This window comes from Myotis daubentonii, chromosome 13, assembly GCF_963259705.1.
Source record: "Myotis daubentonii chromosome 13, mMyoDau2.1, whole genome shotgun sequence".
NCBI classification, from domain to species: Eukaryota; Metazoa; Chordata; class Mammalia; order Chiroptera; family Vespertilionidae; genus Myotis; species Myotis daubentonii.
Window position 1 is genome coordinate 21,082,891 of NC_081852.1, and position 24,054 is coordinate 21,106,944.

At 56.8% G+C, this 24,054-nt stretch overlaps 2 protein-coding genes across 3 annotated transcripts in view; one reads left to right on the forward strand and one right to left on the reverse strand.

Moving 5' to 3' along the window:
- PSAP (prosaposin) overlaps positions 1-6,479 on the forward strand; it is a 33,295-nt gene extending 26,816 nt beyond the window's left edge. Inside the window, exons 8-14 of the mRNA XM_059662459.1 lie at positions 673-798; positions 2,769-2,864; positions 3,176-3,362; positions 3,448-3,605; positions 3,929-4,009; positions 4,297-4,404; positions 5,382-6,479. Coding sequence (XP_059518442.1) covers positions 673-798; positions 2,769-2,864; positions 3,176-3,362; positions 3,448-3,605; positions 3,929-4,009; positions 4,297-4,404; positions 5,382-5,417 — 792 coding nt within the window. The 3' untranslated portion in view covers positions 5,418-6,479. The remainder of the gene's footprint in view (positions 1-672; positions 799-2,768; positions 2,865-3,175; positions 3,363-3,447; positions 3,606-3,928; positions 4,010-4,296; positions 4,405-5,381) is intronic.
- A 327-nt stretch (positions 6,480-6,806) lies between these two features.
- The window catches only part of LOC132214855 (cadherin-23), a 71,585-nt gene continuing 54,337 nt past the window's right edge, over positions 6,807-24,054 (reverse strand). Inside the window, exons 15-36 of one of the 2 annotated variants that reach the window (XM_059662456.1) lie at positions 21,395-21,511; positions 20,203-20,427; positions 19,305-19,474; positions 18,950-19,087; positions 17,889-18,008; positions 16,412-16,589; positions 16,071-16,282; positions 14,855-15,046; positions 14,577-14,690; positions 13,782-13,911; positions 13,438-13,689; positions 13,201-13,362; positions 11,417-11,673; positions 10,980-11,077; positions 10,469-10,589; positions 10,309-10,388; positions 10,128-10,168; positions 9,930-9,990; positions 9,364-9,493; positions 9,002-9,124; positions 8,513-8,617; positions 6,807-7,686 (exon numbers count right to left, since the gene is read on the reverse strand). In XM_059662456.1, coding sequence (XP_059518439.1) covers positions 7,366-7,686; positions 8,513-8,617; positions 9,002-9,124; positions 9,364-9,493; positions 9,930-9,990; positions 10,128-10,168; positions 10,309-10,388; positions 10,469-10,589; positions 10,980-11,077; positions 11,417-11,673; positions 13,201-13,362; positions 13,438-13,689; positions 13,782-13,911; positions 14,577-14,690; positions 14,855-15,046; positions 16,071-16,282; positions 16,412-16,589; positions 17,889-18,008; positions 18,950-19,087; positions 19,305-19,474; positions 20,203-20,427; positions 21,395-21,511 — 3,347 coding nt within the window. In that variant the 3' untranslated portion in view covers positions 6,807-7,365. The remainder of the gene's footprint in view (positions 7,687-8,512; positions 8,618-9,001; positions 9,125-9,363; positions 9,494-9,929; positions 9,991-10,127; positions 10,169-10,308; positions 10,389-10,468; positions 10,590-10,979; positions 11,078-11,416; positions 11,674-13,200; positions 13,363-13,437; positions 13,690-13,781; positions 13,912-14,576; positions 14,691-14,854; positions 15,047-16,070; positions 16,283-16,411; positions 16,590-17,888; positions 18,009-18,949; positions 19,088-19,304; positions 19,475-20,202; positions 20,428-21,394; positions 21,512-24,054) is intronic. The other variant, XM_059662457.1, reaches the window with a different exon arrangement.

Below are 24,054 nucleotides of genomic sequence, written 5' to 3' on the forward strand. Positions count from 1 at the left end.
CCTTGCTCTTGGCCATCGTACGGCAAAATAAATGGTCAAGATGTCCAAACTGTCTAATTCTCTGTGGCTTGGTGTCTGGTTGGGGAAAGGGATCAATCTGGTGACTTGAAGGATTCATTAATTTGGGGGACTGGGTTTTCGTTGAACTGTGTTTGTGTAATTGTGAACATAGGATGTGGTTTTTTGAAAAGCTAACATTTCCCCTTAATGCGTCATTGCAAATGGTCCTGCATTGAATGCCCTGGTGTGGCTTTATTTCTAACACATTTGGCTTTCTGTTAGTTTATGAGCATTATAGTTCCTCCTCCAGAAAGAACATGGAGCTTACTTCCCACTGAGCTCAACGGAACAGCAGGCTCTAGAGCAGACCAGTGTCCTTGGGGATGACTGGCCACCGTTAACCTCAGGGCGGGAGTCTTGCTTCCCTGGTGCAGCAGGGACAGCCGTCTGTCTGACCTCCGTGAGAGCTTTGTGTGGCCCCTCCCCTATGGGAAGCGGGTCCATCTGCATTTGCACGAGCTCCTTTGGATTGAATATGGAATTTTTACAGTATCAGCCCTTGACACTGGGACCAGGGTACTCCTTTGGCACCCCGACCTTTGAGCATAGAGCGTGGGACTCGGGCGGTGGGTGCAGGCCTGTGTCTGACTGCCTTTTCTGTGCTCTCTCCAGCAACCCAAGGACATTTGTGCAATGGTCGGGTTCTGTGAGCAGGAGGTGCCCATGCAGCCGCTGGTCCCTGCCAAAGTGGTCTCGGAGGACGTCATCCCTGCTCTGGAACTGGTGGAGCCCATTAAGGTACCTGTGTCATCGTTGTGTACCGGCCAACGCCGTGTTGACTACATTTATTGCCTTGGTTATCAACCCCAGCGCTCATGGGATCGAGTCTACGTTTTAGCACGTCATTCAGATCATTTTTCAGTGCCTGGCTCCACCCTGACCTCTTCGGATGTGCTCTCTGTGGCCTCCCCCCACGGTAGCCCTAGTACAGACTTGCTATCCCCAGCCCCCAAAGCCTCTCTGGGTGCTCTCTGCACACACGGGCGTCTGCTTTGTTTCACTTGGGGACGAGCTTCCTTTTTTCCATAATCAGTTTATATTCAGCACTTCTTATGGGTCAGGGAGTGTTTGAGGGACGGAGGCCTAGAACAGCCCACCTACAGCGATGAACAAAACTGTCCTTGTGTTCATGGGGCCTGCAGTCTAGTTCTTAACCAGTTAACTGCCATGCGTCCAAACGGAAACCATCCCCACACACCACGGTATTTTGAATTTAATTAAAAAAATCAGTTTGCATGAATATTATAAAAATAAATATATTACGATTCGGGTGTTCTTGAATATTTTCAGCTGAAAATTCTCACGAAAAATAATTTTAAAGTTGGTCAGGGCTGCCACTTAGGGAAAGCATTTTTTTGTATAGATGCACGTGGCCTGTGGGGAAGGTCTGCTGCTTACCACGTGGCACATGCACGCACTTCTTGCTCCAGACCTTCCCACGTCACTCTCCTTTGGCTGTGTTGCCTCCCTCTCCTGTCCTCCCTCAGCAGGTGCGGCGTGTGGCCCACAGGAAGGGTTAAGGCAGTGGTTCTCAACCTTCTGGCTTTTTAAATACCGTTCCTCATGTTGTGACCCAACCATAAAATTATTTTCGTTGCTACTTCATAACTGTAAATTTGCTACTGTTATGAATCGTCATGTAAATATCTGATATGCAGGATGGTCTTAGGCGACCCCTGTGAAAGGGTCGTTCTACCGTCAAAGGGGTCGAGACCCAAAGGTTGAGAACCGCTGGGTTAAGGTGTCAGGTAGAGTCAGGGAAACACTGCTGCCTGCCCCTCGTCCTGCGTCGAGATGCTCATAGGCCTTTGCCCACCTGGATGACAGAATTAATGGCCTGTAATCTAGTCACATGACTCAAACAAAATTAAAATTAAAAAAATTTCAGGTTTGCCTGGTGAAGCTCCGTTGGTTAAGTGTTGTCCGTGCACCAAAGGGTTGCAGGTCTGATTCCTGGTCAGGGCACATACCCTGGTTGCAAGTTCGATCCCCAGTTGGGGCATGTGTGGGAGGCAGTGGATCAGTGTTTCCCCATTCCCTCCCCCCTCCCTCTAAGCATGTTTCTGCATAAGGATTTTCAAAAAGTCTTTATTGTTGGGGTAAGGATTTAAAAAGAAAATCCCGGTGCTCAGAGAGTGGCTGGTGACCGCTGTATTTGACAGCAGGGACGGGGAATGTTTCCGTTGTCACAGAAAGTCCTGGTCAGCAGTGTTGCTTCATTCAAGGCAGGCTCTTGAAAAGCAGTTTCAGGCGTTAATGAGACTTGAAACTCAAGAGCAGACCTGCAGTGGCTTCTAAATAGCCCGCCCACTCCCCAGGACGAACGCTGACTGATGAAATAATTGTAACCAAACACAGCATCACATGGACAGCTCTTTGGGGTGGGTGATAGTTCAGTGCTTTCACTGAAGTATGGATTCCTGAACATTTTAATTGAAGTGTAAATTCCTGGTTGGGGGTGGGGGAGTGGCGGGAGGAGGTGGTGGTGAAGGATTTGGCGAAAGGGATGGGACTCCTGCCTCATAGAAACAAGAGGGACCAGAACTGAGACCCTGGGAGGAAGCACTTCTTGGATTTAGTAGGAAGGGGGCCTTTGCGATGTGAACCTGTCCTTGCCTCTGAGTCCCTTCTCCTTCGGAGGAACATGCTCCAGGAGCAAGGGCTGAGGTGAGGGTCCCAGCATTCACGTGTTCTCTGACCCTCCACAGAAGGGCCTGGTGCAGGCGAAGGATGATGTTTTCTGTGAGGTGTGTGAATACGTGGTCAAGGAGGTGGTCAAGATGATCGACAGCAACAAGACTGAGGTACGGGGTTCCGGAACGCTGCCCTCCTGGGTTCCTGGGGCTGGATGGCCCAGTGGGAGAACCCAGCAGAATGGGTGGGCTTGATCCTTGCTGGTCTGGGCACCAGCCTGGGAATCTGTCTCCACCTCCCACTGTGGATCCCTCTGGGCTGCGGCTGGAGGAGGCCACTTTGCCCTGCTTGTAGCTCTTGTCTTTTGCAGGAGGAAACGGCATCTTGCTGTTGACTGGTTTCCTAGTCATGTTAGTATTTTCAGAATCTCTCCCACCCCTCCCAGCCTCCCATCTTCCCACGTGATCCTCTTGTGTTTCAGGAAGAAATAATTCACGCTTTCGATAAAGTGTGCTCAAAATTGCCCAAATCCTTGTCGGAAGAGTGCCAAGAGGTGGTGGACACTTACGGCCGCTCCATCCTGTCGATCCTCCTGCAGGAGGCGAGCCCTGAGCTGGTGTGCAGCATGCTCCAGCTCTGCACCAAGCAGAGGCTGCCTGCACTGACCGGTGAGCCCAGTGGGAGTGAGGCTGGCCGGCCCCTTGGGAGTTTGGGGGGGCCCTGCCGGCACTGAGCCTGTGCTCTCTCGCATAGCACACGTGACTCAGCAGAATGACGGTGCCTTCTGTGAGGTGTGCAAAAAGCTGGTTGGCTATTTGGACAACAACCTGGAGAAAAACAGCACAAAGGAGGAGATCCTGGCTGCTCTTGAGAAAGGCTGCAGCTTCCTGCCCGACCCGTACAAGAACCAGGTATGCCCTGGCTGCTCTGCCGAGTCCGACCTGACTGGGCCATGCAGAGGCTGGGCTGTTCCCTGATTGTGCCCTTGACTGAAGTTTTGAAGCCATTTCTGCCTGTTTGCACGGAGCCCAGTGACCTTTCCTCAGAGGCAATCTGTTGGCTCAGATGGAGCCACTGGGGGAAAATAACACAAGCAAATGAAGCCGAGTGTGGGTGGGGCTCTGGGGAGGAGGCCCTGGGGCCACTGGGCTGGAAATCTTGGGGAAGAGCATGTCCAGCTCCCACTCTTCTGGGCACACCTTGACCTGGACCCGTGTCCCTGCTTGCTTCTCAGTGTGATCAGTTTGTGACCGAGTACGAGCCCATGCTGATAGAAATCCTGGTGGAGGTGATGGAGCCATCCTACGTGTGCTCGGTGAGCTCTGAGCGCGGGTTCGTGGGCACGCAACCTGGGGTGTTGTGTGGACCCTGGAAGGGCTCCTCGGAGGGTGTGGGCCATGGGCCAGAGGCTCTGGGATGGGGCGTGAGAAAGCCAAGTAGAGAACCAGGCTCTAGGCCCACCACTTGGGAACCCTGATGTTTTTTTGAAAGTGCACATCGGAGCTCTGGTTCTCGCTGCTTCTAGAAGCTGTTGGTTTCAGGTCCGTAAAGGATTTGTTAGGTCTAATTCTTCCCCTTCTGTGCTCCCTTTTCATCATATAGAAAGTTGGAGCCTGCCCCAAAGCCCCTAAGCCTCTCTTGGGAACGGAGAAGTGTGTGTGGGGCCCGAGCTACTGGTGCCAGAGCACGGAGACAGCGGCCTTGTGCAACGTGAGTAGCTCAGCACCTGCTCCGCAGGCCTGCCTTGCCGGGCAGCGGCAGCTTCCCTGAGAACCTCGGGCCATTCTCTGCCCTGTGTTAGTGAGGACCCTGAGGCCATGGGAGGCGATCAGGCTCACTCCCGGCTTCCCAGTCAAGGCAGGGCTGGCTGTGTTCTTGTCTCAGAGTGAAGGGGTAGCTGTTCTTTAACTGATTTTGTTTCGTTCTTTTGCTTTCGCCTCCAGTTCCCCATGAGAGAGTCAGATTTGCATGAGGTCCCCCCGCAGGGATTGCACAAGGCCTAATGGGTTCATTGCCCCAACCCTTGCATAAGTCCTCATGCCCCTCGGGGGTCACTTTTGCCCTGGTTGGAGCCTGGCCTGAATCTTCACCCAAGGCCCTGAGAGTTGGCACCTGCCTGACAGCTGCAGGGTGCTGTGGCACCATCCTGGCTGGGTAGCCACCAGTTGGGTGACCTACGCTCGCTGTTCCTGGGTGGGGACGTTTGGACCAGCCTCTGTTACTTAATGTTCTTTTGTGCAAGTTTTTCTTCCTCGTGCGAGTTCCTCCAGTTGGGGGAGGTTGCATCATTTGGGGCCACTGCAAGGAGGGGGTGGTGAGGCCCATCATGGCGGAACAGGTTTCCGCTGCTGTCCTGGGCCCATTTCTCAAGGCCTGAGCTGGTGTGAACCTCTGACTCTCAGGGAGGAGTTCTGCCTTGGGGGCCTCCAGTGCAGCCTGTCAGCTGATGCTGGGGCCTCGGCGTGTGGCTGGACGCAGGGTCCTGGGCCCTTCCTGCCCGGGGGCTCATGTGCAAGCACGTGCTCCCCGGGTTTTAAGCGAGCTGCTGTCCTGGGCCCTCCGTGTCTGGTGCCGTCCACCTGACCTAGGACAAGATGAACGGGCTCCATTTTGGGGGAATGTCTGATGCATGAATGGGCCAGGAGTGGAGTTGTCATCTGATAACCCAGTGTCCTCTTTCCTGTCAGGCCGTCGAGCATTGCAAACGTCACGTGTGGAACTAGAAAGAATGTTCCAGCTTGGAGAAACCACAGCATCTGTTCCTACTTGTATGTCTGGGGGAATGAACACAGATCTTTCGACTTTGTTATAAAAATAGGCCCCCCCCTTTCCCTCACGCTGTTTCTTCTCTCCCTTATTGTAACATTGCTGTCGACGCGGGAGGTGCCTAGCCCGCCGCTGACATAGTGCTTCAGTGTCCTTTTCATTCTGCCACGTGGATAATGACGCCCTGCACCCTGGAGGCCGCTGAGCCTGCCCTTGCATGTGGTTACCTGGAGGAGGAAGGGGGCTCGCTGCTGGCAGCAGCCAGAAGCTTCTCCACAGAAGGCCATCCGTCCTCTCGGCCGGGGCTTTGCTGAGCCCTGACCGGGGCTTGGGCGCTGGTGGGATGGCTTCTGTAGCCTCTGCCTACACTAAGGACACCTCCCCGGGCTTCTGGGTTGCTAGACAAAAAAGTGAAACAAAGGCTGCTTTATGTGAAAGATTAGAGGCTCAAAGTATTGAGGCTTTGTACTCAGTGTGGTTTGCACTGAAATTGAGGTTTTGGAAGCGGCTGCTCAGGACACCTGGGTGAGGTTTGGGTTTGCTGACCCTGGGTCAGCCTTTGCTCCAGCTTTCCCGTGTCTTTCCCGGTGATGTCTGGTTTGGTCCTGTGGGTTTGGGTGGGAGGGGAAAATCTGCTTGAATGCAACCTGCGTAGCTCAGTGTGGGGGTCCTGTGCCCCTGGCTTTTGTGAGTGGACACGTGGACCGTGGTGACCACCTCATGCCTGCTCTGTGCCTCTGGGCATCACAGCCCCTTTGACCCGTTTTGTGACATTGCTTTTGACCTTGAAATAAGTGGATGACAAGCACCTAAGCCTCTGGCTTCCAGGCAGCGGGCCTGTTGGGCGTGCTGTTCAGGACCTTGGCTGCTGCCCTGCCTCCTCCCCCGTGGCTGACTCTTCTGCTGCACTTCCGGTTGTCGGGACAGTAAGACCTGCAGTTGCCATTAAACGGATTTAATGATTTTTTTTGTTTTGCACTAAAGTTTCTGTGATTTAACAATAAAGTCTGTCAATCAGATCTGATATTCTGTGATACCTCAGCCAAAAGTTGGGTTTCTGATGAGCTCTCCAAGGCCGTGGACCCGTAAGTGCTCAGCAGTCCCGTGGCACCTCTTGGTCAGAGAAAGGAAGCACAGTGGGTCAGTCCCACCTGTCTGCCCTGAGAGGCCCCGGCTGGGGCGCCCAGGCCGCCGTGCCCGTCACCCCTCTCCCTCACCTCCCCGGCCAGCCACGCCGTTGTTCACCAGAGCGAGTGCCAGTTCCTGTGAGTTGCTTTTCTTTTTAAAATTCAGACCATTCCAGAAACGTTCAGTGAGTACCAGTGAAACAAACCAAGGGGAACATATTGAGGGAATAACTTAGTTTAAAAAGGAATACACACGAACACTCTACATTCAAAACCAAGGGAACATCAGTCATGTCTCCTTTTGAGCCGGTACATTTGGGAAGCCAGTGACATGGAGAGCACGTGGTTCGTGGGTGATAACCTCGCCAGGTGGGGAGGCAGGGGTCACTCAGTGCCCCCCCTGGTGTCCGGTCGCACATGGCAGAAACGCGTGAGACTTGAACGGAAGTCTGAGTCCAGGCCGGGCCGGGCCGGGAGGGGTGGAGAGGGGAAGGGGTCTGCTTGGCCTCTGTCAGGTCCTTACTCCTGTCCCTCAGGGATGCTCCTTACCTTGTCCTCAGACACTTAACATTCTTGTTTGGTTTTCTTAAAAAAATAACAGATTTTATGAAGGTAGAGATCAGATGCTGAATGAGTGCCTGGCCGCAGTGGGATCTGAGCTGCAGAGAGCAGGCTGCCACCACTTGACCAAGCCACGGTCATGAGCCAGGGTCGGCCTGGAGGGGTCCGCACCCCACGGTCCTGGCGCTGCTCACACCAGTGAGGCTCCCCCATCTAGTCATAGCTCCGTGATCTCCAGGGGGCTCTCCATGATCACATCTCGAAGCTTGTGCAGGGGCGTGGATTTGGCGGACTCCGTGCGGGCGTTGCGCTCGAAGGCACTGGCCTCGGCTGCCGTCAGCGTCTCCAGTGAGCGGCCCAGACCCTTCTGGTCATCCTCGGGCAGGCTGTTGAGGTCAGTGGCCAGGAGTGTGCCCGTGCTGCCATGCACCATGTGGATCCCGTCGGGCCCCTTGAGCTCCGGAGGCGGCTGGCAGAAGCGCAGGCTGCCCTGGCCCGGGCTGCGCTCCCCTGGCTCCTCCAGCTCCGTCTGGATCAACTGCAAGAGTCCAGGAGCCCCCACATGCTCAGGGCTGTGCCCAGGAGGTGAGCAGGCGGGTGGCCCCAGCGTCCTACCTGCTGTGTGCCTGCTTCCTCCCCATTGCGCACAGGGACCCTGGGCTGGCGCTGCAGCAGCCTGTGTGGCCGCGAACAGCCCGTCTCCAGCTGGTACGGGGGGGGGGGGGGGGACCATGGAACTTACGGTGCCGTGCTCTTGGGAGCATGGCTTCCTGTGAGTTGGATTTTGTGTGTTCACTTTTATTTGCAGAATTGCTGTGATGCAACTGCAGAATCTGGGTTTGTTACCAAGTTGGCCTCAAGCAAGGTCAACACTAGCGGCCAGGTCGAAGTGCCCACAGGTGAAGCTGGAGGGGACCAAGGTGTACTGGGCACCCAGATGGAGCTTTTGTTCCGTGTGGAACTTGGCTTTGGCCCATTTCACTTGGAATGTTGGCCCAGCTGGTGATCTGGGTCTTCACCTGACTTTCCAAGTGTTGACACGCCACTGCAGGCAGGCAGACTTGAGACCCTATTTGAACCTACAGCCAGTTTCTTTAAATCACCCCTTACAAGTATCTTTTTGGGGTTCCTCAAATCTGGGAAACACTTCCTTGTGCCTACCCCGTCCCTGGAAAGCCCACTGCAGAACCCAGAAAGCAGAGCCCATTGTCACTTCCTGTACCCCACCCACTGCTCTCTGGTCCTGGCTGCTGAGCCCCAGAGATGGAGAAGGATGAGAGCAGCAGGAGAGCCAGAGAGAGGAAGAGAGAGCGAGCACCCCCAGGGCTGGGGCACGGCACACAGCTCCCTGCCCTCCCCGCTACCTCGGAGATGGAGGAGTGGCAGGAGGAGGCTTTTTGCACCATCCGCTGTGCAAAGAGCTTTTTGAGCCGCAGGTAATCCTCCAGGACCACCTTCAGCAGCGAGCCCTGGGGGAGGGAGAAGGTTAACCCCCACCACGGTCCCCCCAGCCTCCCCACCCCTCGCTCTGGTAACTCATACAGGGGTGATGGAAGGTGACAGGGCGTCTAGGAGACACAGGCCTCTAACCCTAGTGTAGAGGATCAGGAGCAGAGCCTGAGGGCTCAGGGTGGCATCCTGGTCCTAAGGGCACCACGGGCTGAAGCAGCTCTGATTGGCCCCAGTGCCCAGGACCCTCTTGTTGCCCTGGTGTTCTTGCCCCAGTGGAGGCCTGGTCTAGCTGAGCCTGGCGGTGGAGAAAGCTGTTCCCCGCTCCCTGCATCCCCTGGAGCAGGTCCAAGCTTAGCTAAGGCTCCGGGGCAGGGGTGCAGGAGTCTGTGGGGAGCGCTCACCTTGATGGGCCCCTCCCGGATGATCTGGCCCAGCTTGGCAATGTTGTCGTACTCCTGGAGGGCTGCCCGCAAGTAGCGGTCTTCGTCAGGTTTCACTGCTGCTGGCTCACGTCCAAAAGTTCCCTGGGAGAGAGGATGTTAGCTGGACAGAGGTAGATAGCGAGCAGGCAGACACCCACATACAGGCCAGAGGACCACCTAGAACAGCAGTCGCCAACCTTTCAGTCCTCATAGATTGCCAGTGGTCCACGGACCACCGGTTGGCAACCGCTGTCCTAGAAAACCCTTCTCCTTGGCCAGGGCTGACGAAGACCTGCCCTTCCTCTACCCTGCCCCTGCCCCTGCCCCTGGCCCAGGCTCACGTGGGTGCGGGTGGGGCTGCTCCACAGGTCTGCGATCTCGCTCAGGTTCTCCGGCAGGTCGTCCTCGTGCTCGGCCTGGGCGGCCAGTTCCAGGTTCCGGCAGAAAGGATCCAGCCATACTGGGTTGGCCCTGCAGGTGCGGGCAGGGTGGGGTGAGGATGGAAGGCTTGAGAGGACAGAGGCCCTGCCCGCCTCACCCTCACCCCTTCCTGTTTCCCTGGCCAACTGTAGTGTCTCACAGAGCAGGGGAGAGGGTGCAGGTCCCTTGCCCACAGCACCTGTGGGTGCGTCCTCCCCCTAGGATCCCACTAGAACCAGGACAGGACAACATGTCGATTGGATGAGCTTCGGTCTGGAAGCCTCACTGCACCCACTGACCAACTCCCCCCTCGAACTTGGGGCCCATCAGGGTTGGGGAGCCCAGCTCAGTGACACGATTTCTGAGGGTGGAGAGAGAGGGGTGGCTGACCCACCAGGGGGCGCCCACACCCCAGGTTTCCGCCCCAGCTGGGTCCTGGGCAGGCCTTCCCAGCATGCACCAGGCAGGGCTTGGGGTCCCCACTCACCCGTCAAAAGAATACTTGTTGGTGTTGGGCATGTCCATGATGTCGATGAAGCCACGGTTCCCTGCAGGGAGCGGTTGGGGCATGGAGGGGAGGGAGTGCTCTGCTGGGGCTGGGGAGCCTGGCCCCGTCCAGGGCCATGTGAGTTCCCCAGGAGCCCCTCCTGACCTCTAACCTCCCGCCATCGCAGCCCTCACTCACCTGCGGAGCCAGCCACGATGGCTTTGAGTTTCCTCTTGTGTCTGGAGAGAAGCAGAGAGAGGCGCTGGTAAGGGAGGCTGGGGCTGGGCTGGCATCTCAGGACACTGCCTGCCTCCATATCCATCCCTGGAGGAGGGCGGGCTGGTCGGCCAATCTCAGGGCAGGGCCAGGGGTCACTCACACGGTCCGGTAGTACCAGTTCATGAGGATGAAGAGCATGGCAGCCAGGAAGAGGAGGATGGCCAGGACGATGATCGCCATCTGAGGGAACGGGACAGGCGTGAGCGGGCGGGCGCACCCGGGTGACAAGGGGGCGGTGGGGTCGGTGCCCCCAGGGGTACCTGCAGGGCAGACATGTCTTCGGGCAGCTGGACAGAGATGGCAGGCTGCACGTCCATGACATTGTAGTTCCGGAAAAGATTCCGCAGCTGTTCCTTGTTCTCATCGATCATCTGGATCACCCTGGGCAAGGGGCAGGGGCCTCAGCTCCCATCCTCAGCCATCCCCCAAGCACCTGCTCACTCAGGCCAGGCTGCCCAGGTCTTGACTTGGACATCTAAGGTTCACCCCCGCGAGCCTTGCAAGATTAAAGCCCACCCAGCTAGGATCGCTTTGTATCCTCCAGAGTTCACATCCCTCACAATCAGTACAATACTCCCATTGCACAGATGGGGAGGGTAAGGCTCAGGAGGGCAGAGCTCTGCTAATACCCACAAACGGTTCTCGCTGCCCACATCCTGGGGAGAGCGCCCACACAGCAGGCATGATGGTGTTGGTGATGCCTCTGTTGGGTCCCTCCCCAACTCCAGGGCAGGGAGGCAGACGACACTCCGAGCACAGATCCCCACTCACCGGTCCACGTCCAGGATGCGGTTGGTATCTCGGTTCACCACGTGGATGAGCAGCTCTGTCTGTGCGAAGTTCACCCGACCCTTCTTATCCACGTGGAACTAGGCAAGAAGGGGCGTCACGGTGTGGCAGGTGCAAGGGATGGGCTGGGATGGGCAGGCCTCTTCTAGGCGCCCCTCCTGGCCTGCCTTCCCAGCGAACCCATCACAAGTGTGATACCCACCACCTCACTGCGAGGCACTACCATGACCCCATTTCACAGGTTAGGAAACAGGCCCGGAGGCCTGGGAGGCCTTTCTCAGGGCCATGCAAGTAGGAAACGATTGAGGGCGCATACATCCCCTTTCACGTCTCTGGCCTCTCCTCAATGCCCTGTCCCTCCCTGTGGCCTAGTCCTCTCCCTCCACTGCCCCCAGCCCCCGGGCGGGTCCCGTGGGCACCTGCACGTCGTCAGTGTTGACAATGGCACCGGTGATGTTGGAGAGCAGGCGGATGAACTCCTCCTCAAAGCCACGCACACGGTCGGGGATCTCGTTAATGACGATCTTGACGCGCTGGTCATCCCTCAGGATGTAGATGCCGATGATGGCCGTGTCGTTGTGGCCTGCCAGGTCCTGGGCCACAATGTCCACCACAAAGTAGCCGGGGCTGTAGGCCATGAAGAGGTCGAAGGTGCGCAGGATGCCATCCACTCTCCCTGCAGGAAGAGCCCACGGGTGGGGAGCAGTTCAGGGGCCACCCAGCGCCCCAGAATCCCTGGGGCAGGGGTGAGGTGCAGGGGCAGGAGACACACTACTGGGGAGGCAGCACGGGCCTGCAGGACTTGGGACCCAGAGCTGCAGAGCACAGCACCCACCTCAGCGTGGCTGCCTCACCTGCGCCTCTTCTATAGCTTCCTAGTGAACTCTCCCGATTTCTAACTACTGAGCTCAGTTTTTATTTAAACATTCTGCATACTAACCAAAACAACTGGGGTGTGCTGGCCCAAGAAGGATGAGTTTGGGCATCTGGTGTCCCCTGCTGGGGTCCTTCTGAGCCCCCTTAGTGTCTGTCTGTATCCCCACATGCACTGCAGAATTTGACAGTAGAGAGATGACCACAGGAGGCAGTGGACATGGGTTTAAAATTTGCCACTTTCTAGCTGTGTGACCTTTCACTACTTAGCCTCTCTGTGTTTTTATTAAAATAAGAGCAATGGGAGGTCAGAGGACAAAGGGATGGTGTCTGGTTGTTGTGATTGGAGAAGGTGGCATATGAAGTAGATTTGTTTTTTTTAATCATCACCTGAGGATGTGCTATTGTTTTTTAAAACTGAATTCAGAGAGAGAGAGAAATGTCAATTGAGTGCCTCCCGTATATGCAGGGATCGAACTTGTAACCTTTTGGTGCACAGGATGATGCTCCAACCAACGGAGCCCCCCAGCCAGGGATGACCTAGATTTTGAAGGATGGTTGGGGGGAGCATATCGGAGGCAGAGGTGAAGGTCAGGATGGTAATCCAGGAAGTGAAGAAAAGGGACCAAAGGCCCAGGGGAGGATGGTGTGCAGCTTGACTGGGCACAGGGCCTTTAAGGATAGCAGGGGGATGAGAACCAGAAAGGGGGACTAGGAAGACCTGGTGAGCCTTGAATGCCAGGCCAAGAAGTCTGGATTGACTCCTACAGACAGGGAAGGGGTTGGGGCTGAAAGTAAGGTAACGGGACACCCTGTGAGCTCAGCCTCCCACACACGGAAGTACACAAGCAGACGTGCACACTTGTAGGTACTAGTACACTCTGAATGCTGGCTCCCCAGTGCCTAGCACAGTGCCTACACGGGAAGGCGAGGTGTCCAACGAACGTCAGGAGGATATATGGAAAGGGGACTGGAGAGAGGGCTGGATGGATGGATACACGAATAATGGGTGGAGGAGGAAATGGGGAGAGAAGGATAAAGAGGAAGTGGGTGGGTAGATGTAGATATGGATAGGTGGTTGAATAAAAGGATTAAAGAATGATAGCTGACTGGCTGAATAGATGGATGGGCGAATGAACGAAAAGACTGACATGGCTGGCTGATCACCCATATTCTGTGGTGCCCAAACAGACCACCCCATCTCTTCCAGATGACATTCCATGCAGTGACAGAGGCCCCTCCCCACATGTGACCAGGCCCCTACCCACGTGTGACCAGGCCCCTACCCACGTGTGACCAGGCCCCTACCCACATGTGACCAGGCCCCTACCCATGGTGAAGACCTGGCCCACGTCCTCGGAGTCATTGGCAAAGGCCCGGAAGTAGTGAATGGCCAGAATGCTGTAGAAGACCAGGCTGTTGTTGCCAATGTCTGCGTCCAGGGCCAGTACTTGGATCAACTCCGAGCCCATCTTGGCGTCAGTGGCCACTCCTGCAGGAATGGGCGGTGGTGTAAGTGGTAGGGCAGGGCCACCCCACCCCCGGCACCCAGGCTCCAGTCCTGCACCTGCAGTGTACTCAGCCTTGGTGAAGCGCGGGGGCTGGTCGTTGATGTCCTCTAGCACGACGCGCACCTCCTGCAGGGTGAGGTCCGTGACCAGGTCCAGGTCTGGTGCGGGTCCCCGGGGAGGCGTCCAGCTGCGATTGCTCGAGGCCTTGACGATGAAGGAGAAGACAGCTTCGCGCTCCCGATCCAGGTCCTTTAGCACCAGCAGGCGCCCGTCAGGCTGAAGATGGAAATTCTTCTCCTCGTTCCCAGCTGAAGGTGGGACAGGGCACAGGGTGAAGGGCAGGGCACACGGGCCGTCTCCAGCCCCGGGGCAGGCAGGGCGCTAGTCCCGTCAGCCCCACCTGCGATGAAGTAGTACACGATGGCGTTGGAGCCCTCGTCTGCGTCCACGGCGCCGGTCACATTGCCCACGAGGGTGCCACGTGGTGAGTGCTCGGGCACTGTCAGCAGCTGGTACTGGGGGCTGCCTTTCTGCAGGGAGAGGGGAGTGTCCTCACAGGGGCAAGGCCAGGCCCGGGCTCCCAGCTCCTGCCAGAGGCCCGAGGCAGGACCCTCGTGGGTGCTGAGGGAGCTTCTTGTCCACACCTTATGGGGTGAGGAGAGGGCTATACCCTCAAGGGACCAAAGGCTGAGCCTGGGAGACCCCAGCTCTGCCCTGATGTCACCCAGTGGCATCCTCTATGAGGGCAGGGCTTTGCTTGGCACGCTCTCTGGTCTCCCAATACCTCCGTGGATGTTTGGACCAGGGGTCACTGTCTCATATGCACATGAGTCTCCAGGGAACATCATCCCAGGTGCACACAGGGAAAAGCGCCAAGTCAGAGAGCCCGAGTCCAAGGAGGGGCCCAGCCCAACTCGGGGAAGCAGAGCTGACTTTCCGGCTCCCCGTGTACAGTGTGGCACTAAGGAGGGGTCAGCTCCAGGAGTCCGGCATTTTGCTCCGTTTTGGCAGCGGGGTAGTGCTTTGAAATAGTAGTGGCTCAATAAGTATTTGCTCTATTCAGTGTATGCCGGTTTCTGGGTACAACCACACATGCAAAAAACCACACATGCAGAAGGGAGGACATGCACGTGCGCCTGCAGGCAGGGAGTCCCCGTGTGGGCGTGACAGGTGCGGGGCATGGGTGAGAGCTCACTGGAGGCCTCAGGAAGAGGGGCTCGTTGTCATCGATGTCATCCAGGGCCACCTGCATGGGCTGCATGGTCTCATAAGGCACTGGCTGGCCCAGGTCGCTGGCCACCAGGATGAGCTAGAGGAGGAAGGGCACAGTCAGAAGAGGAGCCACAGGGCCCCAGAAGGGCACTCCCGGGGCCAGACCACCCTCTTGAAGACATTCTAGGTGAGAAGGTGGTGGCCCTGCACCCAGAGGAAAGCCCTCCCCGGCCCCGCCCCTTGAGCTGGCCCCGCCCTTACGCTGTACACCGCCTGCTTCTCACGGTCCAGGCGCTGCGCGGTCTGGATGAGGCCGCTGATGGGGTCAATGGTGAAGTACTCCCAGTCCCGGTTGCCCGTGGTCTTCAGGAAGCTGTAGCGCACGGCCCCGTTGAGGCCCTCGTCCTGGTCTGTGGCGTAGACCTCGTACACGTTGGAGCGCAGCGGGACCTCCTGCGGAGGGCAGGGGAGGGAGGCTGCTGGGCATCTGGGAGAATCCCAGCTCCCAGCCCCCCCCCCCCCCCCCCCGGAGCTCTCATTCTTCCTCGTCCTGCAGCATGTCCTTGCCACCTTTCTGCATCCTTAGGAAATGGCTGCCTGTTGGCTGGACTCTACTGGAGTCTGAGCATCGGCTAGCACATCCCCTCACCCCACCCCTAGCCAAGCCACTGCCCTTTGATGGTTCAGCCTGGGACCCTCCATGCTCCAAACTCTCTTAGGGTGACCGCCTGTCCAGCGGCTACCCTCATCCCTCCGACTCCATTGCGTGCAAAGGTTTAGAAGAGGCCACAGCCATCCTCTGTTCCCGGGTCTGTTGCTCTCTGCTACCCCAATCACAGGAGCTCTAGGTATCCCCAAACACCATCCACTTAATGGGGTACCTGAAAATGGGGGGCAGGTAGGTAGGGTGACACGGTGGATGCAGACTGGACACCTGTGTTCTAGTCCGTTATAATACCATGTGACCCAAACATGCCACTAAACCTCTCTGAGCCCCAGTCTCCCATATCCCTTGAATTAAGTCTAAGATATCGAAAAGCGTAACTGACATCATACACTGACCCAGGCATGTCTCCACTTGGTGTCAGCAGGAACAACGGACATTTGGAAGGGGCCTGGATGTTTATCTTGAGACCGGGGGTGGGGATGGGGGGAGAGTGGGTTTCTGGGGACTGTTCTTGGCAGACATCTAATAGCTGGAGATGATTAGTCCCATGTTGCAGAGGGAAAACAAACTCAGAGAAGTCACCTGCTCAAGGTAGTTTGGCTGGTAAGCGATAGCGTTAGACTTTAACCCAAGACCTTTTGCGGACACAGCCCATATTGCTAACCATTGTTCAGCACTGCCCTGGGCAGCACTGAAGTCTGTTCCCTCCTCTGCCTCAGTTTCCCCACCTTCACAACGGGGCCCGCCTTTCGCTCCCGGGCTGGCGGGGGGAGGGGCCTGCTGTCGGCAGGGGGCCTGGGGGACACACACCTCTTTGATGTGGATGACGGTGCCGTTGGGGGGGCGCACGAAGACAGGGCGGTTGTCATTGACGTCGATGACCTCCACCAGCAGCATGGTCGTGCCCCAGAGCGGGGGCTCGCCGCCGTCGGTGGCCACCACGGTCAGGTTGAACCTCTCGTAGGAATGCAGGGGCCGCTTTGTGGTCACCAGGCCCGAGTCCGTGTCCACGTGGAAGGCCTCTGGCAGGGGGTGGCAGAGAGAGCGGGCACGTCTCGGGCTGAGACCTCCTTCCACGGCAGCCTGCCCCTCCCCCCGCACCCCCCCCCCCCCGCCCCGATGGCATCACAGGCAAGGCGCCGGCTACGTACCCTCACCAGGGCCCTCAAGTGAGTAGGTCACTTCCCCGTTGGAGCCCTCATCCTGGTCGGTGGCCATCACGGTGATGACCGAGGTGCCTGCTGGTTCATTCTCATACACGCTCGTGCTGAGCTGGGGCTTGGGGAACTGTGGCCGGCAGTCATTGACGTCTAGCACCTGAATCACCACCTGGGGTGGGTGGGGGGGGAGCGGGGGAGCTTGAGGTCAAAGGTGGGGGGCATAGTGGGAGCTACTTCAGGTGACCCAGTCACAGAGGAGTAAGCAGAGGTGGACCGTGCCCACTCTTGCAGTGTGACCTCAAACAATTTATTTGAACCCCGAGCCTCGATTTCCTTAGTTGTACTTTGGGGACAATATATCTTCCCTCTCAGGGGTTGTGAGGCTCCCAGTGACAGCGTGTTCCAGGCGGTGATGGTGGGCAGTGCCCGGCCTGAGGAAACGCTCAGCAGCTGGTCCTGTGAGGAGCAGGCACTCTGTGTCTGGGCCCTGAGGCAGGAAGCCCTCCTGCCCCCACCTCCTCTGCCCTTTGCTCCTTCCCTCTGCCCACACCTCGCACTCTAATCTCTGGACCGTAGTGCTGGATGCGAGTCCTCCACCCCCGAAGGCTCCCTCTTGGCCGGGATTGTATCTGGCCTGGGACTTGGCTCTCTGCTGACCCCACCGTGCAGGGTGGGTCCCACGGACACACCAGGCCAGGAGACCCTCCCTTCCCTTCTTCCCCCCGACTCACCCCAGCCCTTGGAGGGAGGCAACCTGCGTTCTCTGACTCCAAGTCCTGTGCTCCTCCCTACACAGCACGTGGCTATGTGACCAGGGGCAGGACTCCGATGTCGTGAGTGCTCCCAGCCCCTCCCCCACCTGCTAAGAGAACTTGCCCACCAGCTCCTCACCCAGGGGAGATTTCTGGATGGTTAGTTAGGTTATTGTGGGGAGAGCTGAATGCAGAAGGACATGACTGGACGAGGCAGAAAGAAGGGGGAGAAAGAAAGAGAAAGCAGAGCCTCACGGAGTAGGATTTGGGGTGGGAATGGGGTAGAGCTTAGAAGGTGAGCCACTGGCCTCCGAGCACCTGTGTGGCCGCTGGACCTGGGGTTGTGAATCTGGTTCCTTGTCAATGTTCTTTAGAAAACACAAATAAAGGAAACTGCCTTATAATTACGCTTGGTGGCCAGACTGTGTGTCCCTCCATGGGACACACGGGCACCCTGGGCCAGGCGAGCCCCGGCTTTATCCGGTTACAGCCAGGCATGTCCCTCTGCCTCAGCAGAGGTTTGGCACAAGAGATTCCTGCCCGAGTCCCCGTCTCCCTCAGCCACAGCCACTGTGACCCACCGGCTAAGCTCTTGCCTTCTCCTTCCCGCCACCACGTCTCCGAGGGGAACAGGTGGCTCTTCGGTCGTCAGGCTCTAAAGGCTCTTCTTGCTGCCGCCACAGCCCCAGTCCCGGGAGTCCCTGGCCTAGTCTCACCTGCACCGAATTTTCTCGACGGTTGCTGGCTACATCCCCAGGGTTGTCTTTGGCCAAGGCAGTCAGGATATAGTGGTCCTTCTTCTCCCGGTCCAGGGAGGACAGCACATAGATGTCGCCCTAGGAGGAGGAGGAGGATGGAATCAGGGCCTACATCCGTTCAGCGGATATTTACTGAGCATCGACTGTGCGCCAGACCTGCTGTGGGCTCTGGCGATACGGCGCTGAGCAGAAGAGACAACAGCCCCTGCTCCAATGGAGCTCTCATTCTAGCCCCCACTTCCCCCGTCCACCCGGAGAGGGACAACAGCCCAGGCTGGAGCGCACTTCCTGGCCAGGCACATGGTCGTGCGCCATAGAAATTCACTGTTCATAGTGCCAGGCCAGGAGCGTGCCTGACTGCTCACACCAAGCAGGAAGAAGAGAACCCTGCTGAGAGGGCAGAATGAGGGTGTGTGGGCAGGAGTGGGGGCAGTGGGAGGGGAAGTCCAGGTCCAGCCCAGCCACTGGGGAGGGCCCTGCTGACCAAACACCCCTCGGCCACAGGGCTCTTTCTGTGCTGAGATAGCAGCCCATTTTCAGACATCTGAAACCATCACCCCTCCTTTCCCTTGAGTTTCTGCTCTCCCACAGTCAGACTCCTGGGAGCGTGGGGGCGGTACTGGGAACAGGGCCACATATACACCAGTAGGAGGCGCTCAAACACCGTGCTCACTGTCGGCAGGGCTGCCTATGCCTCTCTGGACAGTTTCAAAAAGTGGTCACAGGGACTCGAAGCAAGTTTGCTGGTCGGCTGGGGACACAGAGCAGAAGTTTTTGTCCCACAAAGGGCTAGTTCCCAAAGATCTCGGCCACTTCCTCCACGCCTGCTGGGACAGAAAGGCCTCAGTCTACAGGGTGTCTGGGACTCTGAGAACAGGGCTGACTGAGCTAAAAACCTCGGAGATGACAGATCTCCAGGCGGCAGGACCCAGACACAGGGGGAAGCCGCAATACTTTTGGTGGCTTCTCAGCCTGTGACCCTGGGCCCATTGCACTCCCCACTCCCACTGCCCACTTACCGTGGTGGGGTTGATGGCAAACTTGCCCTCTCCATCCACAAGGCTGTACTCAATGACGGCAAAGTTGCCTGAGTCGGCATCAGAAGCAGTGACCGTCAGGATGACTGTGCCCACGGGCACATCCTCATAGACGGCTTCCTGGAGCCCGATGGGCAGGGGGAGAGAGCAGCCAACGTTAGTCCTCCAGTCCATGCGCTGTGCTAGGAACTCACTGATATAGACAACCCAGGGCATCAAGCTGCTGATGGGCGGTCACTATCATGAAGCTCAGAGGCTGGTCGGGTGGTAGAGAAAGATGACCAAAGGCCCCAAGGCATGGGCACAGGTCCGAGACCCACCAGGCCCGGCCACCCACCTGGTAGGAAGGCTGGTCAAATATGGGGTTGTTGTCATTGATGTCCACAATCTCCAGGTAGACAGGGATCTCGGCTGCCCGGGGTGGGGACCCATTGTCTGAAGCCCTCACAGTAAAGTTGAGCCAGTGCACTTCCTCATAGTCCACCGTCCGGTTGGCAATGACCTTCCCTAAGACACAGAGGCACACCCACTGCCATTTTGGCCATTCCTCACTTAGAAAGCTCTCCACAGTATGAAGAGAAGGATCTAGAGCTCTGAGGGGCAGGTGTGGTCCCTTGAAGAAGGAGGGTGGTCAGTCAGCCCTGCCCAGTGGCACGTCAGAGGGCTGAGAGCAACTGGCATCAGCTGCTCTCTCTCCTGGAGGGGCGGGAAAGCTTTTCACATGTCACAGATGAAGATCAACATGCCCAGGGCCTCCTCTGAGAGGCTCCCTCTTGGCCGTCCTAAGTGACGCTAACACAGTCATCCCCCCACAACTGCAGGTCTCAGTCCGCTGTGGGCTGAATCTGTGGATATGAAACTGTGGATATGGATGGAAGGCTGACCGTGGGACTTGAGCATCCATAAATTTTGGCACCCCTGGGGAAGTCCTGGAACCAGTGCCCCTTTGATACCAAGGGACAGCTGTAGTGAAAGCTTGGGTGGTAGAGAGAGATGGTGGTGGAATATTCCAGGTTTCCAGCAGACCTTAAAGGGGCCTTCCATCCCAACCTAGGACCAAGCATTTTGTCCTTTCCTCTAGTTTGGGCATCTGGCAGGAACATTGGCCATATTGGCTCTGGCCCAGCCCATTGAGGGGCCATGGTGGGGCCACAACTGGAGGGTGAGAAGTGGGCCATGGTCCCTCTGGGAGGGTAACAGGCACACCCCCTACCCCCCGCCGCCCCCAGCCCTACCTGCCGAGGAGTCTTCCAGCTGAACGTAGCCTGGGGGCATCAGGTCCAGCAGGCTGTAGGTGATCAGCCCATTGAGGCCCTTGTCGGGGTCCACAGCTGATACAGCGATGAGCGTGGTGCCCGGGGTGGCCCCCTCCAGGACCTTCTCGGTGTAGTAGGTGATCCCAAACGGCTTGAATCGGGGCGTGTTGTCATTGACATCCAGGATGTTGACTGTCAGCTTGGCTGGGGTGAAGGCAGGGGGTGAGGGTGCCGTGAGGGACACCAATGTGGCTGGGCCCTCCTAAGCCTCAGCTATGCCTGGAGAGGATGGCAGCACCTCACAGCCCTCTGGGAGCCCTGTAGCCTGACCCATGCTGGAGTGGTGGGTCAGGACCCTTGGTCCTGGTCTGGTCTCATTCTTCCATAAGGAAAGGAGCTTGGGTTCTACCACCCGCTGAGTCACCTTGGTGGAGCCCCCGGCCGACTGTGCCTTAGTGTCCTAACCTGTCCCATGAGGCCCTTCCATGATTCAGCCTTCTGCTTCCTGAGTCATGACCGCTCTAGGACCAGCCCTTTGTCCTCTGAGTGTGGGTCATGTAGGTGAGCACGTCTGCCCTTCCTTCCTGAAAACTTGGCCTCTGGGCAATAAAGATAAGCAAACATGCAGACGTGCTTCTAGCAGCCCCTTCCAGCTCATGCCTCAGGCGGCAGGCAAGATGGCCTGTGCCGGCCTGCAGAAGGCAGCAACTGTCCCCCCCCTCTTCGCTGCCATGGTGGCCGTGCACCAATATGGTATCTGTGGCTCCCATCACCTTCCCTTGTGCTTTCCTTCCTAGGACCCTGTGGCTTCCTATCAGATCTGGGGTTCCTGTCTCACATCCTCGTTGCCAGTTCTGGTAACAGATTCCGACCTAAGTCTCTAACCATCCTTTTCTCAGTTCCCGTCCAGCCTCCACCAAGCCTCCTTCTCACTCTGAGCCGTGGGTTTCATGAATCCCCCAATTCTTGGCTTCTGGATCCCCTACTGCTGAGCTCTGCCTAACAAGGAGGACACAGGGCCATCCTGGGCCTCACTGTAGCTGCCACCTTTCACATCCCTCTGGGTCCTGCTGCTTCCTTCCTGCGGCCGAGCCTTTGCTGTTCCCAGCCTGCCCCTCCTGCCCAGATCAGCCCCGAATAACCAATGGGAGCTGCCTGTGGGGAACCTTACCATTTGGCACGCTGACAGAGCGCTCTGGTAGGTCGCTGGCATTGTCAATCACCGAGAGGGTGACCTCATAGGTGGCAACCAGCTCCCGGTTCAGGGGAGACTTCACCAAAACAGACCCTGTAGACCAGATCAGGTCAGGTTCAGTCCGAGGGGAACCCCCTAAAATCTGTGCTTCCTAGGGGGTACTCCTGGCCAACCCACTCAATCCCCACCGAGGGCAATGGTCCCCAATGGACCTTGTTCTTGCTGATCTCATCTTTGGCTGGGATGAGGCCACAGCCACCTCCAAGTCAGGGCACATCACTCATTGCTTTCTAGATGGCGAACTTGGGCAAACTATTTAACCTCTCTGCACCCCTGTTTCCTCATTTGTAAAATCAGGATAATTACAGTGCCTACCATATTTGGATGGTTATAACAATGAAAGGAGTAAAAGGGCTTAGAACAGTGCCTGGCACACAGAGAATGACGTAATTGCTTGTTTAAAAATGCTTTGTATTCCACAACAATGTGAGTATACTGAACACTGCTATACATTCAAAGATGGTTAAGATGGTGAATTTTGTTACGTGTATTTTATCTCTATTTAAAGAATGCTTGTTTTCTACAGAGATCAAGTATAACGGAAGTTCAAGGCCGCTAAACTGCTGAGGGGTGCTCTGGGGGGGGGGGGGACAGCAATGGGACAGCCTGGACCATCAGGACTACTCCTTTGCCTCCATTAAGTAGGGGGTGACTTGGACCAATGGTGGAAAGGAGCGCAGCCCTATGTTAGAACCAGCAAGGAGTTTTCTTTTCACCTTCCCACTGCCGCTCAGAGCCCCTGCCCACTCCCAACCACTGGACAGATCTAGTTGAGCTGATGCAGGGGCTGCTCTATTGGGCCCCTCTCTGCTCCCTGCCTGGTGGAGGATCTGGTGCTCCTCCTCCCCTCCGCCTCATCCAGGGTGGAACCTCCTCTCTCCCTTTCCAGCTCCCTCTCAGGCCCTGAGGTCTCTGGGATTCCCTTCCCCTTTGGCAGGTCCCCCTGCTGGGCTTCTGTCCTCCTCGGTTTCCAGCCAAGGGGAGGTCACTTACCCTGGGCCGCTGCCTCCTCCTCCTCCTCTTCCTACTCTCGCTCCCCGTCCCGAGGCTGGGGAGCGAGGATGGGGAGAGGATGGCTGCATTCAGTCTGCAAAGGCTGGGCCACGGCCTTGGCCTGGCCCCACAGGATGGGAAGGGTGGTGGGGGTGCGGTGGGTATGGAGGAAGGCAATGGGGTGAAGCAGAGAAGAGATGAGGTGGGAAGTGACAGAGAAACAGCTCAAACCTGTGGGCCTGCCAGCCGTGAGGAAGAGAGAAGAAGGTTAACAGCAGTTAGTTCAGGTGCAGAGGGGACGGAGCGGAGCAGGGCAGGGGGGGGTGGTGGGGCTCAGAGCTGACCAGGGTGGGAGGTTTGGGAGGGAGGCTGTGAGGGAGGTTGAGGCAGAGAGGAAGGGAGCCAGGGAAGGAAGAGGGAGCCCATTTGGTAGGAGAGGAAGGGGGAAGGAAGGTGAGCAAGGCAGGCGGGGAGAGCATGAGGAAGAGGGGCAGAGAAGACACTGGAAAGAAAAATAGAGAGAAGAGAGTCAGTCAGAGGGAAGGAGGACAGGACAGAGAAAAGCGGTAGAGGCATCAGTACTGTATGTACGGCCTGAAGCTGGGCAGGGGTATGGAGCAGCTCTCCATGGTCCTGAACAACCACTGCAAGGTGGAGGGGTGGGGTCTGCTAACTGGGACATGGCTTAACCTACGTGAAGTCCTAGTGCTCTTGGTTTTCCTCACTTCTTCCTTCCTCCAGGCCTCTGGTGCAGACGGAGCTGTACTCTGGCTCACTGCACACTTTCGTCATTGGCCCTGCTCTTGTTTTATGCATAATTCTATTCCATTTCAATACTCCTTCCCCCTTCCCTTCTCCTCTAGGGCAATCATTGTCATGTATTCAAAATCATGTGGGTTTAATTTTTTTTTTTTTTGCGTATGTGTCTCTCTCTCTGTGTCTTATATTTATGCAAATAGGATTGTGGTGTATATATATCCCGCCCTATTTCTTACTCTTTTCAGTAAGTACTTATTTTTCAGGTTCACCCACGTTGCTCTGTGTGAGTCTAGTCTGTTGCTTCTGCTGATGCCTGGCATCCCATGGCGGGCACCCACAATGTTTTAGTCTCCAGTCTCCCAAGGATGGGTGCCCATGTGGCCTCCAACCTTGCAGCGAACCTCCTCAGGGAGTCCCATTCTTGACCTGGGAGTTTCCCTGAGAAGTTCTACCTGGAGCAGAACTGCTGGGCCATGAGGTGTGAGTTAAATTGTGTCCAATTGCTATCTAGTTGGCGGAATGGGTCTAAGTTCCTATAATAGTGTTTGTGGGATCAGATGTGCCCACATAATCACCAATACTCAATACTGTCCAGCATCTAATATCTGCTAATCACATTTGGAAACTGGTATCTCATTGCTGTTTTACTATGCATATCTCTAAACAACAACATATTTTAGCATTTAGTGTTAGTCATGTCAGTTTTCCTGTCACTCCCTGGGCCTTTCAGGAAGTACACGTGGCAGGTCCCATGTTCCTCCTTAACTCCTAGAGGAGCAAACAAACTGAACTGGGAAAAATGGTAAAACCATCAAAATTATAAT